The 18,822-nt window shown below is 48.6% G+C and overlaps 1 protein-coding gene and 1 long non-coding RNA gene across 2 annotated transcripts; both read right to left on the bottom strand.

Annotated features, from left to right (window-relative positions):
- Nucleotides 1–13,683: 13,683 nt before the first annotated feature.
- Nucleotides 13,684–17,489, bottom strand: LOC100286087 (uncharacterized). Its single transcript, NM_001158975.2, has 5 exons — nucleotides 17,031–17,489; nucleotides 16,684–16,914; nucleotides 16,540–16,607; nucleotides 14,967–15,134; nucleotides 13,684–14,105 (listed from the first exon to the last, which is right to left on the bottom strand). Exons 1-5 carry the CDS (start codon nucleotides 17,127–17,129, stop codon nucleotides 13,943–13,945), a joined length of 729 nt encoding a protein of 242 aa, NP_001152447.1. The 5' UTR covers nucleotides 17,130–17,489; the 3' UTR covers nucleotides 13,684–13,942.
- Nucleotides 15,456–16,517, bottom strand: LOC109945369 (uncharacterized). The gene is made up of 2 exons (XR_002268519.2): nucleotides 16,295–16,517; nucleotides 15,456–16,196 (listed from the first exon to the last, which is right to left on the bottom strand). It is a non-coding gene; the product is annotated as an uncharacterized lncRNA (long non-coding RNA).
- Nucleotides 17,490–18,822: the final 1,333 nt, after the last annotated feature.

The raw sequence follows: 18,822 nt of genomic DNA, 5'->3' as shown, positions 1-18,822 counted from the left end.
AGCTCCGAGCGCAGGAGGCACAAGGGAGGCAGCAAGACAGGATGATAAGACTGGGATTTGGGATTTTGTGAGGAGAGAGAAGGGGAGAGTGCGTGTGCGTGTGTGTCACTCTTCTCTTCTCTTCACTCTCGTGACTTGTGAGTGCCGCTGCCACTCGCTGTCCCTATCGCTAGCTCCCTTGCTGGCGCTAGCTGATGAGCGTGCAGGTTGCTGGACAGGGTGGACAGCGAGGTGCAAGAAGGGTGTTTGGGAAGCCAAATTTGGAGGAGCTGGCATGCGTCGATTTGGGCGCCTCATTTTCGTCACTTGGATCTGATGCATGATTGTGGAGATGGAGATGTGGCATGAGATGTGTATTTATCTCTTCTTTGTATGCTTGCTTTGCCTTTGTTATGCATGCATGGGTCCGATTCTTCCCGTGACAAACAACGGGGCAGATGCCGCGTGAAAAATATACGATAATAAACCGCCCCTGTGGCATGGATTTCATGTTTCATGTGTAGGAGTTCAAGAACGAGCGCAAGAGGCAATTATTTGAACAGGAAAGCTTTTATAATCGTAGAGTTCCAGTTGTAAACATGTAAAAGACATGTAAACAAAATATTTCATTTATTATTTAGGTTAAGTTTTTTACTATCTAAATTTATATTGTCAATTATGGCTCAAGACTTACCAAACCAGCCCTACACATTGGTACATGTATCTATTCCTTTTTTTATCTCAAGTTCCACCCTGTTGAGATGAGTGAAGCCTTATTAATAACTAGCATATAACCTATGCTAACGCTATGATCCCGGCAAGTGGAAAAGAGGGGATAGGTTGAATGTGGCAGCGACGCAAGTGGGGGACAGCACGGTGGGGTCACGGAAGAAAGCACATAGATCATCGAACGATGGAGTCGAGCCACATATGGATCGCGATCTATCGGCTTATCTTGTTGCCTCGGAGGGCGAGTCGATCTTCGATCCTCACGTTGCCTCTACGGAGAGAAACGGAGGCCGCCGAGAGCCTCGACGACGGCGTCGAGATTGCTAGGCGGAAGGGTCGAGCTTCCAAGTCCCTAACCATCTGCTCTTCACCGTTGATGATGAAGTCGAGGCTCTCAGTATGGACAGTCGTTCCGGGGGCCTTGACGACGTCGTGGTCGGCCATCCGGAGCTTAGAGAAGTTGTCGAGAACACACGAAGCCCCCTACTTGGCACGTTAACTGTCAGTTAATTCGAACCAGCTCCGACAAGTAAATTTGTGGGTATGCGTTCTGTGGTCCGGATTGTGTGCTCGGTGGGCACAAGATTTATATTGTTTCGGACAGAGTCCCTAAATCCAGTCATCGGTAGCTCATGCTACCGACATCTTGTTGCTCAATGTTCGTAGTAGGGGTTACAAGCGGACGAGAGAAGGATGAGCTCCTAAGTCTCTTATGAGTGGCTAGATCTAAAGCTATTGGGACTGGAGTTCTATGCTAAGCCTTCGACGTCGCGGTGGTTCGCGCCATGGCTTCGGCACTCGGTATTCTAGTCTCGTCGTCCGTGTCCTTTATGTATGTTCATATGTCCTTCTCGTCCATGTTTTGGCTGACCTTCTCCCTTTTATAGGCCAAGGGGTAGCTTCCCCAGGAAGGAGCTACCGTGCTGTGTTAAAATGGGGTGTCCTACCTTAGTGAAGTTGTATTTGTCCGTATGTGCATATGTCGTATGGGCTTCCGTGGTCGTGCTCTTTATGGCGTGCGATGTGGGCGATGAAGAGCCCTAGCATCATAATTGTTGTATCTGTGTCACGCCGGCCCCTTGCCGTCGTAGCCTGTGTCTCGACACAGCCCGTCGTGTTGTGAGTCCTATAGGCGGCCAGTGCACTCAGGCCTAGGTTCGATAGGTAACGAGTGGATCACAGACCTAGGGGCCCATATGCATGAGTGGAAGGTGGACCGACTACCCCTCTGTGGCTCGGTGCCAGCGCAATTAATGTGGCACAACGGGTCAAGCATGGGTCAGGCGTGGAATCCACTCGAGTGGCTTTCTCTCGATCCGTTCGACCCCTTTTGGCTCCACCTCGTCCAACCCTTGGCTCGATGCATCGAGACTAACCGGGGGCGGGTCTTTCCGAGGCAATTTTTTTCCAGACCTTTTACCGACTAGTGGACCCTAGGTGCTAGGGATCTTTTTTCCCGACAATTATGTAGTCTCTTAACTGTATCTTCTATGTAGAAAATCGACCCAATGACTTTAGGTTGTACATGCCCTTAAGATGAGAGATACAGACAGTTTAATGAAAGATGATAAAATTTTATGGACGATTACCTAGCTTAAATCTAATGTGACGGTATTGAAAACAGTGTATTAAGTGCCTGTTTGGGAGAGCTCCTCGACAGCTCTGGCTCCGGCACCTTGCCGGAGCCCTCCCAAACGGCCGTTGAAAAATGGCTCCGCCGGGAGAGCAGGAGCTGGTTTATATGGCCGGAGCCGGAGCCTAGAAAAGCAGCTCCACACAGCTCCACTGGCGCACGTTCTCTCTCCTACTCTGTTCGCCACTGTTTTTTAGGATACATCAAATAAAAAAATACAATAGAAGCCGTTTTACCAAACGATTTATAAAAATACACTGACTTCTTAGGAAGAGCTGCCCTTATCGAGAAGCTAGAGTCGGAGTCGTTTTTAGAGAAGCCAGAGCCCTACCAAACAAGGCCTAAAATTACAATTGAGAATGGCCTTACCTTTCACGAAATCATATAGTGCCTGCATGCGTTCTGTTCGCAGTAGCTCCACCTGGCTAAAAAGTGGTTGCGGTAAGTTTTGGCCAATGGAAGGGTGAAAATTCGATATGAATGCTTGCACCACGGCTTTCGAAACAACCGCAGTTCGCTGTAGCAAAATGACTAGTACAGACAAGGAGCACAGGCCAGTGGAAAATAGACGACGACGGGCAGGGTACGCTCCCCGAGTGACTGGAAGATAAATCTGCCACAGCCCCGGCGGTGGCGCAACAACGCGGATGAGCCAAAGAGCACGCCGTGCCGCCGGCGGGACGGCCGGGCGGTGTGCGTGACTGTACTGCGAGTTCGGCTGATTCCCAGCGGTGCCTGCTGGCTCCCGCGCAGCAGCAGCCGCCGCACAAGGGGGGCCCTGATCGAGCGCATACATTGCATTGCAGCCGGGAGAAGAAGGCTGAAGCCGCTGCTCCGATCCGCGTTCCGTACGCTTTGCTGGGCGTACTAGCTTGCGTTGCGGTGGCGGCGGGAGAGGACTGGACTGGGGAAGGAGGAGCCGAGGAGGCTCTGCAGTGTGCGTGATCCAATCCCAAGTCCAGTCCCCCGCCCGCCGCCGGCCGGCCTACTTGGATTGCCTTTTGCGCGTCTGCGCGACGCCCGCCACGCCACGCTTTGAACTGCTTTGCCGAAAGAGACGCGGTCCGGTTCCTGGTCCGTCGTGGTGACGCACGGCCCGCACCCAGACACGTCCGCGCGCGAGCGGCCCGTGTGGTGGGAAAGGGAATGAAAAAGCGAGGCGCGCGCGTCCCTTCCTGGAATCTCGGCTGGGAGCGAGAGATGGGCGGGCGAAACCAGCATGATCGGCATCCTGCTCCGCTGCTAGCTAGAGCTCACAGTCCCTGCTTGCTTCCGGCCTTCCGCCGTCGGATTTTGAGCTGGGCTAGCTCCTCGTCTCCTCCTCAGTCCTACTCTAGGCAAGAGGATCCATGATTGACTCATGACGAGCCAACACTCCTAGCCTAGCTAGGCAGGCGATGGGGGCATCGATCGGCATGCATGGCATTGGCAGGCCGCTGCATGCACGCAGGCATGCTGCGCGCTCCTGCGAAAGCCGAGCCAAATGATGTCGCATGGCATGGCGCTCGTCAGGAGCTAGGTATAGGGCTACTATAGGTGGCCATAGTAGGCACAAGGTAGGCACGGACAGCGCCAGTTGTGTCAGCGTGCCACCGTCCGTCGGATGCATGCGCAGGGGCAGCGCGGCGGCGGCGGCGGCGGCTGGCCTACGACGCATGTGTAGTGTAGTGTTGCGGCGTGTGCCCCTGCAATGCACTCACTTCGCTGCGGCTGCGCGCGCGCTCCCCACTTTTCTTCGACGCGCATGCATATGCATATGCATTGCATTGCATTCCATACGCACGCACACCAACCACACACGCATCTCCAGATCTGCATGCGCGCCAACCATAGCTAGCTAGCTGCCACTAATGATCAGCTAGCGTTCAGCCACAGCCCAGTAGCCCACGGCCGGCCGGGCCCCGGGCGGGCATGCGGCCAGGGCCATACGGGTGACTGACGGATGGCATGCATGCGCGCTACAGCCAGGTCGGCGTTGCATGCACTACTGCTACTAGGACTAGCTAGCTCATCACTGACGCCTGCATGCTGGCCTGGCCCTGGCGGCAGCGGCACAGCTAGGCTACACGCGCCACGGTCCGCAGGCGCCATCGACGCGACAACCCCGACACACTCCACTCCACTCCACTCCACTCCAACCGCAAAACGCCAAGGAAATGTAGTAGTAGTAAGACCATGCTGCTGTACCGCATCAAATTAACTCTACAGTATTAGTATTTGTTTTTTTAAGGATCGTAATCAGTTAGTAATAATTAGACCTTCTGTTTGGCGTCGTCCTAAACATGCACTAGAGTTTACTAGTTTATTAGTCCATCAAACAGGCCTTTAGGGCATGTTTGCTTACATACTTACATGAGACTAAACTTTAGTTCCTCTTGTTTAGTCTCAAAATTATCAAAGATAGGACTAAAAAGAGGAGTAGAAATCAGATTGATTTCCTTTTAGTCCCCATATTTAGGGACTAAAATAGACTATAAGGGAGAGACTAAAGTTTAGTCCTATGGAACCAAACAGGCCTTTAGACTATTATTATTTACTGCTCTTTGGTTTGGTTGCTAATTCAGGGTACAGGGGTGCTTATCTGGAGTAGCTAGCATTATTTCTTCGTACTGCATGCTGCTATCTATCTTTGGCAATCCGGCCTGCTGCTTGTGTTAACCTGTCTGTCTCCACTAGCCTACCAGCCTCTCGTTAGCGTCAGTATATAATGGACGCACGTGCTCTACCAACGAACTACTAGGTGCATGCATGCGGTGGATCCAGGCGGCAGGTCGGCCGATCGTGCGTGCTAGCGCGCTGCCTGCATCGGTGGTATGCATCGATCGTCGAACCCGTCGACGGTGAGTTTTTTTGTGTGTGCAACTGGCACTAGCTAGCTAGCCTGCTAGTGCTAGGGCCTCCGCCTTTCTAGCTAGCTAGTATACTAGTAGTACTATAAAAGCATCAACTTGTTGTTGTTCTTTCCGTGTCGTCGTCGTCGACTCGTCGTCTCATCTAGCTACTCCCCGACGGCGATGGCGGTCGGCCGTTAGACGGCCCACGTAAGCCACCGCTCGCCATATATACCCATGCGTGTACGTTGCATAGGAAACTCCGCGCGGCCGGCCGATCGAGCAACAACCGACCGACCGGCCGGTGTGTGCATGCTGCATAAGTACGCGCAGACTCGATCGATCGAACAGAGGCCACACGGCCATCGACGACCTGTCGATATCCGGTAGCCAACACCATGCACGAGGCGCGGCGATATGCATACGGCATACCTGCGGCGTGCGTACGTGCTCCCGGTGAGTGTGACATGCATGTGAAGTGCCGCAGATAGCAGCGATGCGGAGAACACGGCAGATGGATGGATGGATGGATCAATCATGCATGGGTGCGCTAGCTGGACGTGCAGGAGCCGCCAGGACTGCTGCTGCTGCTGGTGGCGGAGGGACAGACATGTGCCGGCTGCCGGCTGCCGGGTGCCGTGCAGTGCATGCAGGTGGCGGAAGCCTCGAAGAATTAAAGCTAGGCCGTCTTGTGCGTGTACTCCCCTTACATGTGCGTGAATGATTGGGCATGCGCGTCGATTCTCATGGCGACGGGTGTGCACGACGACGACGGGAGAAAAAAGGGGTACCTTTTTGCCTAAAATAAATAATTACCCTTGTAGAGCTTATCTGGCTGTAGAGTGATTGAGAGACATGTAATCTCTCTTGTTAGTCATGACTCATGACTCTTGATCTCCTTCTAGCTTGGTGCAAGTGCAACCAAACAATCCGAAGTGTACGATGGGGGGCCAAACAAATTAAGCCAATGGAACACATGGACGCGCGCGGAGGCCGGCCGGGCCGGGAGAGATCTGGGGATGGATGGAGTGGAGGATGGCTACACAAGTACAGCTGCGCTAGCTCCCATTCCCCCTGGCCCCTGGGCGTTTGTTAGCACGTTCACAGGGAGGAGCTCGCGATCTGGGATTGGCGATGTGGACAGGTGTTATTCCTTGCGGTTCAAGTCTGTTCGAGTTTATTCAACAACCAAAAGCCAAAAGCCAAATTACAGAAATGGCAGCAGTTCGCCTTTTATATTTGCTACTGAAACCCCAACTAGAGATACGCCCATCCCCTGTGTTACAGCCAGTTGGCACCAATATATTTGGAGTTCGGCTTCTTAACTCTGCTGCTCCTTCTCAGCTTCACAGCTCCATCAGCTTCCGCTTCCAACATCGGCTTTCCTCCCATCAGGTTTTCTGCAGTCGGCCTGGCGCCGTCCTCGCGTGGTGTAGAGTTGTTGACATATTCCCCTCCTCGAGATCCAGCTTGCCCCCAAGCTGGTGCAAAAGGAAAGTGTTGTTTCACCATTACTTCATCTTCCCATGTTGCTAGAGAAGTATCCCATCCCGACCATTTGACCAAAACCTGTGACACTGTCTTCCCTCCACGCCAGATCAGTCGCGTTTCTAGAACAGTTTCAGGAATTTGCAACCCAGTGGAAATGTCTGGTATAACTGGACTAACTGATGTTCTTGAACCCACTTTTGGCTTCAATTGTGAGACATGAAACACTGGGTGAATACCACAACCCACTGGGAGAGCCAATTCATAAGCAACTGAGTTAATCTTGCGTACCACTTCAAATGGACCAAAGAACTTAAATGCCAATTTTGGATGGGGTCGAGAAGCAACAGAAGATTGACAATATGGCTGAAGCTTAAGGAAAACCTGTTGGCCAACAGTGAGAACCCGATGAGTCCGACCTTTGTCAGCTTGCTTCTTCATTCTCTGTTGGGCTCGTTGAAGATGCAATTGAATCTGCTGGAGCATCAATTGTCTTTCCTCGAGCATAATCTGCAGATCCGGGACTGCACACTGTCCACTTGCATCCAGACCAAAATGCACTGGTTTGTGGCCATACAACACTTCGAATGGTGAAGTACCCAAAGCTGAATGAGAGTTAGTATTATACCAAAACTCGGCTAATGGCAACCATGACAGCCACTTGCTTGGACAGGAATGGACAAAGCAACGTAAATAAGTCTCCAAGCATTGATTTACCCAAGTCTCCAAGCATTGATTTACCCGCTCAGTTTGCCCGTCCGATTGTGGGTGATATGCACTGCTCAAACACAGCTTGGTACCAGCCAGTCTGAAAAGTTCTTGCCACAATTTACTAGTAAACACTGGATCCCTGTCTGACACCATAGCAACAGGCAACCCATGTAAACGATAGACTTCCGACAGATATAATTTGGCCACCGATAAAGCAGTAAAAGGATGGCCCAATGGAAGGAAGTGAGCATACTTTGAAAATTTATCGACCACCACCATAATACAGTTGTAGTGTTTGGATCTCGGTAAACCAGTAATGAAGTCTAGAGTGACAGTATGCCATGCATGCGCTGGGACCGAAAGGGGAAGAAGAAGCCCCGGGTATTTTCCCCGATCAGGTTTTGCCTGTTGACAGGTGGTGCAGGATTGTACAAATTCCTTAGTGTGTTTCTTCATACCAGGCCAAGCAAAGGTTGCCTTAAGCCTACGGTATGTCACTGGAAAACCAGAATGGCCCCCTTCAGCACTGTCGTGTAATGCTGATAAAACAGTCTGTTGTAACTCCGTGTTAGCTCCTAACCAAACTCGACCTTTGTATCGAATTACCCCATTAATAAGACTATAGGCACCATGATCACTTCCAGTAGTTAAGATTTGCAACAATTCTTTAGTCTTCGGATCCTTCTCGTATCCTTGCACCACTTGCACTAGCCAACTAGGAACCACCGTGGAAACAGCTATCTGATTCAGTTGTACCTGAGGTGCATCTCGTTCCAATCCCGGGCGCCTTGACAACGCATCAGCCACCTTGTTGTCAATCCCTTTTTTGTATATGATTTTGTATTGCAAGTCCAATAGCTTTGTAAGAGCCTTCTGCTGTCAGGCAGTAGACACTCTTTGATCATCAAGATGAATTAAGCTCTGTTGGTCTGTTTTTATCAAAAATTCCCCATGCTGAAGATATGGACGCCAGTGATCCACCGCAAAAAGAATTGCCAAACATTCCTTTTCGTATATGGACAGCCCCAAATTCTTTGGTCCTAGTGCTTTGCTAATGTACGCAAGTGGATGCCCTTGCTGTTGTAGCACTGCCCCAATGCCAATGCTGCTAGCATCAGTTTCGATAGTAAAAACTTTGTTAAAATCTGGAATACCCAACACAGGAGCTTGCGCCAGTGTGGATTTCAGAGTGTCAAATGACTGTTGTGTAACCGAAGTCCACGCAAACACGGTATCTTTTCGTAACAAGTCAGTCAAGGGCTTGCTTATAATACCAAAGTGTCACACAAACTTCCTATAATACCCTGCCATGCCTAAGAAACTGCGAAGTTCCTTGACACAAGTAGGCACTGGCCAGTTTTGGACCACCTGCACTTTATGTGGGTCGGTAGAAATGCCTTGAGCACTGACCACATGACCCAAGAACTCCAATTTGTCCTGGGCAAAAGAGCACTTAGATCTTTTCAAATGTAATTTGTGGTCATTGAGTAACTCAAACACTGCCTGCAAATGTTGCACATGTGTCTCCAAATTGGGGTTGTAAACTAGTACATCATCTAAGAACACAACCACACACTTTCGTAAAAGAGGTGCCAGAATATGGTTCATGAATTCTTGGAAGGTTGCTGGGGCTCCCGTTAAACCAAAAGGCATAACACGATACTCAAAATGGCCATAGTGGGTCTGGAACGCTGTCTTGTGCTCATCTCCTTCCTTGAGCCGAATTTGATGATACCCGGAACGGTGATCCAATTTAGAGAACACTGCAGCTCCACTCAATTCATCGGTGATCTCATCAAAAATAGGCATGGGATATCTGTTCTTTACAGTATAAGCATTTAACCTTCGATAGTCCACACACAACCGCCACTCTCCATCTTTTTTCTTTACCAACAGAATTGGAGACGCAAATGGACTGGAGCTGTGTTGAATAATACCACTGTTCAACATCTCTGTTACTTGTTTTTCTATTTCGTCCTTTTGCTGGGGTGTATACCTATAGGGACGTAGCCTGAATGGTTGGACCCCAGGAAGCAGTGGTATGGCATGGTCAATCCATCTTTTTGGAGGTAGACCCTTGGGCTCTTCAAATAGATGACTGAACTTGTTAACCAACTCAGTAATCACTGCAGGTGTTTCAACTCGACCACGTTGAAATTCAGTATGTAACTCCAACAGCTGCTCAATGGCCTCTTGTCGAACCAAGGATTCGAATTGGGTGCCACTGATGAGGGGGCATGATTGGGTCTTTGGTTTTACTCCTTGTAATTTGATCTGTTTCCCCTTGTACACAAAGGATAACCATTTGTGTCCCCAGTGAATGGCCATGGGACTATGTTGCTCTAACCAGTCCATGCCCACTATTAAGTCATATCCACTTAACGGTAATATCTTGAAATCAGTGACAAAGGTGGTTCCCTCACATAGCCACTGGCACCCAGGTACCATATGAGTGCTCCACAATTTCCTTCCATCTGCCACTTTCACCTGCAAGGGCTGTTGTAGTGGTCTAACCTCAGTCATCACTCCTGACAGGTTGCTATCCATAAAACTAGCAGTACTACCAGAGTCAACTAATACAAGTACTTGCTGGCAATGTATAGAAGCCCAGAGTCGAATGGTTTTATTTCCTTCACTTCCTGTGGCAGCTGCGACAGAGATAGCCTCAACGCTTTCCTGGTTGGCTTCTAGAGCAGACTCCTCCATTTCCACCATGTGCTCCTCAACAGAACCAGCTAATGCCCACATTTCTTCCACTACCTGTAACGGAACCGTGTTTGAACAACGATGGAGTTGACCCAACGTTCGCCACACTTAAAGCATAGTCCCTTGGCTTTTCTGTAAGCTTTCAGCGCAGCCATCTTGCTGTCCTCCCCTTTGACAGGAAAGCCTGCTGAACGATTGCCTAGACCAGGAGGCAAAGGCAGTGGTAATGGTCCCGATTTGGAGGAAGCACGATTGAACAATCCGGCATCAAACTTCCTTTGATCTTTGCGTACTGTACTGGTCATCACCTCCTCCTGCAACAGTGCTAGTGAACAAGCTGTATCCAAGTCCACATGACGTTGTATGATCACCACCATTTTAATCTCATCTCTCAACCCATCCACAAATCGTGCTGTTACCATGGTCGATGTCAGTTGGTTCTCATGTGCCAATAGCTGATGCAGTAATATATCAAACTGCTCTATATAATCAGAAACAGATCCAGTTTGATGTATATGATAGAACTGTCGAATCAACAGATTATGCTGATCACGACCAAACCGAGTGATTAGTGCCAAACACAATTCTCCCCAGTTCATTTCTCTAGTTCTAGCTTCCATGGACTGCAACCAATAGAGTGCCGAGCCCTCAAAATGCATCACCGCCATTCGTATCCACATCTCAACCGGAATAGCATAATACTCAAAATAAGTTTCACAACGGCTCTTCCACAGCTTGGGGTTGGATCCATAGAACACCGGAAAATTCATTGGAGGCAAATTCACACCCGATCCTTGAGACCAGTTTACGGACGCAAATTGGCTCATAGGACTTGGTACGAACGACCCAGGTGCAAACTACTGAGGCGTATACATACCTCCCATCGGTAAGGAATTCCGATGGATCTCTGGTTCAGGAATCGGCCTCCGGAATGGATCGGCGGTGCGATGCAGAGTTGGTCCCGTCGCCGTCTCCATAGACGCCATGATCGTGGAAGAAGTTGTCGATGCGACCGTACCCCCTGGTACCGCGCCCAGCGTTGTAGATGGTGGAATCGTGGTACCCTTTGATGTCGTCTTGTTCATCTGGTGCTGCATCTGACTCAGCACGTCCGCCATCTCGCCCACCTTCTTCTCGATTCCTGGCCGCCATTTCTGGAACTCGCTTCGATCGACCACCAGTCCCTGAACCGTGGACTCCATCTTCTCCATCGTTGCTTGTATTGCCTCCATGCGTCGACTCATATCCTTGTTACCGTCGTCGATTTTGGCCACCAACTGCGCCAAGGAATCCTCAACCCGCGGCGGCGCCATCCCTCCAGCCTTCGCCTGAAATCTGGTGTGATACTCGTGAGGAGGATCCAGATTGGCTCCGAATACCAACTGTTAGCACGTTCACAGGGAGGAGCTCGCGATCTGGGATTGGCGATGTGGACAGGTGTTATTCCTTGCGGTTCAAGTCTGTTCGGGTTTGTTCAACAACCAAAAGCCAAAAGCCAAATTACAGAAATGGCAGCAGTTCGCCTTTTATATTTGCTACTGAAACCCCAACCAGAGATACACCCATCCCCTGTGTTACAGCCAGTTGGCACCAATATATTTGGAGTTCGGCTTCTTAACTCTGCTGCTCCTTCTCAGCTTCACAGCTCCATCAGCTTCCGCTTCCAAGCTTTCCTCCCATCAGGTTTTCTGCAGTCGGGCTGGCGCCATCCTCGCGTGGTGTAGAGTTGTTGACAGCGTTCGATGCTGTGGCTCGTGACTCGCTGCATGCATGGTCCGATCCATTCGTTCGTGTTTTTTGGACAGCGGGACGACGCAAGCAGCATCCGGCCGGTACGTACGCGAGTGAGAACAGCAGTTACAGCTGTTGCTGTGGAGCAGTACTGCGCAACCGCCATCGTCAGTGGGTAACTGTAGCGCACGTCGTCGCATGCATGGGCAGAGGGCGTGCCCCGCTGTACGTAGCTGCGCCTGCTTGCATCAACACCACTCGCTGCTGCTCGTCACCTCGTGGGTGGGGTGGGGTGGGGTTGCACCGTTGCCACACATGCGTCTTTTCCCCCCCTCTGTGTGCCCGGCAGAACCAAGGATGAATGGTTTCAATAGAACGAGTGTGTAGGCCAGCGATACGTTTAACTTGGGCATGACTGGAACTGGAAACGAGCATGCTGGAAGTTTAGAGAGATTCTGACCGCAGTACGTGTGCGTAATACCCTATGTCGACCTCTTTTGTGAGTGATGGATTGGTGAACAGAAAGTCGAACAAGATTACAAAGCTCGAGAATTAATTGAGAACCATGACATTATAACTATTTATTCCCACTTGGTTCCGATGGGACGGAGATGTAGCCTATCGTCGCGTCGGCACCCCTCGGTGTTGTGCGTTAAAATCAATGTCTCATGGGTCTAGGTGTGCTCTTCACCATACTCTACAGCGGGACTGCTGAGGACAGCCAGGAGTCCAGGACAGGGTTGCATAGTCTCTTCTCTAGTAGACTTAGAAACAAAGGCAGGAGAGGGACCGGATCAGGCGAGGAGTAAGGAAGCATGCCATGCCATGCCATGCCAGGCCGCGCGCGCAACGAGAAGGAAAAGGATCACGCGCCCGGTTGGGTTTGGCTACTTGAGATCTTTGCCGTACGCACAGCGCAGGCCCGCTTAGTTTATGTAATCCGATTCGGTTTCTAGTACTACTACGCCCTCGATTAACCAACCTACGTACACCGCTCCTACTAGGCCGTAGCTAGCCAGGCTAGGGATCAGTAACCCACGCGGGCTGGGCCGGGGCTACGCTGTGGGGCCCGCAACCGCAACTGGTACTGTCTCGGGAAGCGTGACCCGGTTTTTGTACAGTAGTACTCCTGTAGCAGCAGTCACGCACGCGCAGACGTAGCGTGGTTTCTCTTTCTGCATTATACTGCGTGAGAGAGAGTGTTGTGTGTGTGTCTTGGACTCTTGGTGTGCTAAATTCTGCATCTTGAGGCAAGGCAGAGGCGAGACGTGGAGGATGTCGTCGTAGCGGACTCCCCATCCCCAGATGATCATGCGCTGGCTGCTCACCGTCACCGGGTTGTTTATTACTTCCCAGGCTTCTCACTCTCGGGCTCTCAGCTCTGCAGGAGTACCGCACGCACGGAGCATTTGCAAAAAAAATATATGTTTTTTCTTTAGAAAAACTCGTAGCCTCTCATCTTCTTCTTTCTTTCTTTCTTTTTTTTTTTTGATTTTGAGAAGGCATCCGGCATCCCCAACGTGAAAACGAAGCCAGGCCTAGGCCTAGCACAATGTGTAATCGGCCTATGTCCTTTTATAGGAGGAGCCAAAAGGCAGAGCCGGGCGCGCCTGGGCCTGCCTCCTCTGCTCACTGGCCCCAGAGCTTTATGCTCACATGGGCCTCCGCTCGGTGGCCCAAAAGCTTTCAACCCTTCTTTTCCGCACGACAGGTCAGACCTGGCTCCACGACGAACAAAAAAGAAGGGGAAAAAACCTTCGCTGTTTCGTTCCAGTTATGTCATTTACTCCGTCTGTACTAAAATACTAGTTCTTTATGTTTATGTTTATATTCAAATAAATAATAATGAATCTATATATATATATAACACATGTATTAATTAATTATTGTACGAATTATAAAAAAGGTAAAATGAATTTTAATTTCGGACGGAGAGGGTATGATTTTTTTATCCAACCACAGTGTTCCAACAACACGTGATGCGCTGACAACCAAACGGTACTGAAAACACCGCTTATTAAAGCTCACTGTTCCTGTAATGGCCTCAGCAGGCCTCGGGCATACTGACGACGAACTCAAATGCAGCAGACGTGGCTGATCCAACGACCGTGCGTCTCCTCCGATAAGGCCCAAGCTAAGCTCCGAAGGCTTTCATGGGGTCCTTGGGGTCGATCTCGTGGAACAGCGGGAGGTCCGACGGGAGCCGCTCCTGGCTGAAACCGATGCTCGTCTCCAGCGTCTTCACCACCTCCTCGAACAGGATCTTGTTTCCTACTGGGGTGAAGTGGAGCCCGTCGCTGCATAGCATCGTCGCATCCACATGGTTATCACAGGCAGCTAGGGCTTCCGAAACAAAATACATACGTACACATTAATGATATGATATAATACAATCAGGACTGTTGATCACGTCGCAATGCATTCACTGCCGGTTTAGAGCTAGCCACGATTATTTTCCAGGTAGAGAAAAGATTAGAAACGACCCAGCATTAGCAAGTATTCGTTACAAATACAAAAACACCAGTGCCTGAAGCCTTAATTAAGCCTACAATTGCACAAGAAAGCTAGGGACGGTCCACGTGCTACCGGCCGGTACATAACATCACTCTGAAGGAAAATAAACTGTGACCAGTTTTAAAACTAGACACACAAAAATGAGTAACTATGCGTCTTCTTTCCGACTGAAGATGCAAAAATTTATTCGACACAGCAGAAGCTTTAGAGAAAAAAAAAACAAGGCTATGCAATGTATCGCAAAAAAAAACATGGAATGCCTTTATCTCATACTAATATTCAGGTACGTAATGTTAATTGGCCCTACTACCAGATTGAGGTTGTGTTCCTTGAACTCTAGCACTGGGACAAATAATCTGCACAACAGTGGATCACGTCCAACAAATAATCTGCACAACATCTTCACTCCACTTCAGATTTCATATTTCAGAGACGGGAGTCGCATAGTTTCTAGGTAACAACCTACCCATAGGTAACAAGCTTTTATGCGCAACTAAGCGTTATCTGATTGACTATTCCAGAACCAGCAAGGTAAGGAAGGAAGCTGATAACACAATGCAAGGGTAGAGAAATAACCACTGCCCATTTAGCGCATCCGGATCTTGCATTGGTCACAGACGTAATCGGAATATATGCTTGCTTACCTCAATGCAGATGTTTGCCAGTCTGGAAATTCCTGCATCTTGGTCCAGATGTCTATAACTGGATGGTTCAATTCTGTGGCAACATCTATGCATGCCTGTGCGTAAGCGCCGGCAGCCTCATTGCTCCTTTCTGGTTGGCGTGAAGGCTCGTCGTCTCCATACATGTCTCTGCAAAAGGGTCCAAGGACAATAATAAGTGTGGCTGGCTTGAAAGCTACTTAACTTTAGCGAAAAGTGCAATCTGCACTGAATGCTTGAGTCAGGCAAGGCAATCGGATCGCTGAACATGTGCAGAAAACACAGAGATAAGTGGTTTAGTGAAAAGTGCAATCTATACTCGATGATTGAAGAAGTCATTACATCAAGCCAGGTAGTTGGATTACTGGACATCATGTCTAGAAATACAGATATAAACAATCCAGAATTCTAGAACCCATCTCATGTGGACTCTAGGGAAAAGTACATGTAGGTCCAAAATAAGCATGCTGATTCCTCCAGTATGTACAATGATCTCGGCCACTTTAGTTAAACTGCTACTATGGGCTTGCCCCTTGTGTTAATTCAGTATTCCCTGTTTTTTTTCCTCCCCTCGAGGTACGTGCATAAATGTTACTACTCACTATATTTTCAAATCAAAAGATGATTTGAGTTTTTTTTGGATATATAACTTTTACTATACATTACATATACGCTATGTTTAGATACTCCTTCCACTTCAAATTACAAGTCATTCCAACTTTATTAGAGAGTTCAAAACTGTCTCAAGTTTGATGGAAACTACAGAGAGAATTGCAAAGATTTATAACATTAAATAGGTATACTATAAAAGAATATAATTAATAAAGAATCTAATAATACTTATTTGGTATCATAACTGCTATTGTTTTGTTATATAAATCTGATCAAACTTGAGACGATTTGACTCTCTAAAAAAAAGTTGAAATGACATGATAAAAGCAATTTTCTAGAAAATTCAAAATGTGAAATAGAGCGAGTATATACAGACGGAAAGCTACAGCATATTGACACCTAGTGTTATGAGAAGAACCAACATGAATGTCATATGTGCATAGCAGCTAAAATAGTAAAATGGCAAAATCAGTGTAAAGGCACCATAGGACTCATAAACTTATCCTCAGTTGCTGATAGATTCTCTTCATAAAGCTATGCACAGTAGATAGACAAAGTGGTGTTTTCTCTTTACCGACTACAGACTACTGCAGGAGGTTCCTGGCAGAGTGATGAGCAGCAGTATCAGTATGGATCTAAATGCTGACAACCTTTTCTGACTTACTGAAAGCAGCAGTGTGCATGGATGCAATTCTCACTTTCTAACTGGCAAACTGCAGATAGTGGAATTTAGTATCATATATGCGTCACAGCAAGAGGAAAACAAAATGGGGACCAGCACGTGAAAGGCACCCAATGACTTGATTTTTGCCATGATCGTCGATCGACCACGACATTCCCCGCAGAAAGCTAGCATCATCAGTAGAGCGAACAAGCGTGATATCGGTGGGTTTATTTGATTTGTAGTAGGAGTATCTTCCAAATGGATCTAGTATTTGTTTACCGGATTCTCGCTGGCTCGTAAATCGGTGGGGGAGTGATGAGTATGACAGCAGTGGAGGGCCATCGCTCCTGCGATCGAAGAACCCAAGCGACGGATAGGTGAGCGACCAATCCAAGACATCCGAATCCAAGATAAGTCCATAACCTTGAAATAGGCGCAGATGGCGCGGAGGTTGCTCTGGTACTCCTTGAGCGGCACGTGCTGGTGCGCCTGCACCTGGTCGGGCAGAGAGGCGTCGTTGGCGCCGAAGAAGACTGTCACGGCCGCCGGGTCCGCGCCCGCGCCCGCGCCCGCCGCGCCCTCCATGGCCCGCGGCAGCACCTTGAGCGCCCACCGCGTGTTGTAGCCGCTGAGCCCGCGCAGCACCACGTCAGCCTGAACAATAGGGGCGCGCAGTCACAGCCAGATCGGGGTTCGCTAAATCAAGGCCAGCCGGCCAGCCGACGGCGCCGCCAGGACCCAGGGAGGAGCGCGCAAGGCAGTGCACGTACCTGGCGGGCGAAGCGGTCGGTGAGCGCGGCCCCCCATCCGCCGGACGCGAAGGACAGCTCGGTTATGGAGTCGCCGAAGAGCACCAGCCGCGGCCGCATGTCCGGTTCCTTTGCTCGGGTCGGGGAATCCGCCGCGCGGCACCGACTCGCTCGCTGATCGAGTGGACCGGCGACTTCCACCGCGAGATCCGAGAGGAGGACTGCGAGGCGCTTCACTTCCGATATGCAGCTTGGAGGCTCTGGGGGCAGTGCAGTGGGCAGGTGGCGCCGTGGCGACTACCTCTGCTGCATCTGGGGCAGGTGCAGATTTGGTGGCCGTCTGTGTCGTCCGTGATCTGATCTGGTCTGGATGAGACGGGACTCTTTGATTGAGCTTACAAATTGACTGGCGATCCAATTATTTGCCTTTCATTTTCACAAACGAAGAAAAGAAAAACTTTTCCAAAAAAAACACGTGAGGATGAAATGTAGTGTGTGTATTTTTTTGAAAGAGAGAAGACGAGCTGGTAACAGAACGTATAAATGGAGGGCATATAATTGAATTTGGATTAATATCAAATCAGTCATAGCGCTGAAGTAAGATATAGTTTCAATTCTATTGTTTTGGATGTCACTCAATTAGGATTTAGAATTGTATGGTCTAATTTCACGCAATTCAAAGGGATGAACGGAGATAGTTTCTAATTATAGTCAAATTCATATGGGTCTAATTTCAAATTCCAATTCCATATGCAACCAAACAACATAATTTAGAAAAAGCGGATTCCAAATTTTAATTCCATGCCGTAGTGCCTACACCGAACAAGGTAGAATATAAATTCTAAGCGTTACATCTAGATCTAGACACCCTCAATCCAACTAGGCACATGTACCATTGTATCCTTTTTCTTATATAGTGTTAATTTGGATACAATATTTAAGAAACCAACAGAGGTATTTGGGATAAAAATGGATAGTAAAAATCCCATTTCGTCCGGTACCATATTCCGTTTTTTTTACCTAGATCATTTTTGTATTGCAGGGGAGAAAAGAATGAGACGGAAACATGATGGTATATCACGGGAACAGGAATGAAAACAATTCAATGTTTTGTCCCGTATTTCTGGGATCTTGTTTTTTTACCACAAAACACTCCTGTTTCTAGAATTCCATGTTAGGTAGCCCACAAAATAATAAAAAAGTAACCGCATTAGCTCTACCCGGCTCTATGGATGCTTGCATAAACCGTGATTCTCTGTTTTTATTTATTGAAGACTATAATGATATAAATAAATTTGGTGGATAATTTTTATGGTCTGAACTTTATTAGACTTTCTTGTACCATTTGCGATCGATAATTCTAGTATTTTTTGCATGTGAACTGTGATGTCTTTGAAACTGAAGCCTAGGATTTGTAATGCTCGTGATGGTGAGGAAAACAATTTAAGTATGTCAGTCTAAGGAAAATGACGTTCTTAAGTATGCCGACATCAACGTTCTTAGTTTAGCCGATGTTTTCAACGTTTTTTTGTGTAGTGCTAGTGGATCAGGACTGTTTGCATAATATTTGATGTTGTTGTTACGTACAACTGTACATGGTACTCCCTCTTATACTTTGATGTCGTTGTCATGTTACGTACAAACTAGATTTGATATTTCGTCGTGAAACTCTTTCGTGTCTATATTCTCACGATGATTGTTTGATCACGCGCACACTGCTGTTCTTGCACTTCATTTGGCCTAAATATATATCATTTTAGGATTCACCATGCTTGAATACACTAGAGCAATAGTAGCAGCTAGAATTAGTCGA

Source organism: Zea mays, chromosome 3 (assembly GCF_902167145.1).
Source record: "Zea mays cultivar B73 chromosome 3, Zm-B73-REFERENCE-NAM-5.0, whole genome shotgun sequence".
Taxonomy (NCBI): domain Eukaryota; kingdom Viridiplantae; phylum Streptophyta; class Magnoliopsida; order Poales; family Poaceae; genus Zea; species Zea mays.
Note: the sequence above shows the minus strand (reverse complement) of the source record. Positions and strands in the feature narration are given on the sequence as shown.

Coding starts and splice junctions, on each gene's coding strand:
- LOC100286087 (NM_001158975.2), bottom strand. CDS start 17,129: ATGCGGCCGCGGCTGGTGCTCTTCGGCGACTCCATAACCGAGCTGTCC. Junction 16,915..17,030: donor CCGACCGCTTCGCCCGCCAG/GTACGTGCACTG, acceptor CCTATTGTTCAG/GCTGACGTGGTGCTGCGCGG. Junction 14,106..14,966: donor TGGCAAACATCTGCATTGAG/GTAAGCAAGCAT, acceptor GATGCTATGCAG/CGACGGGCTCCACTTCACCC.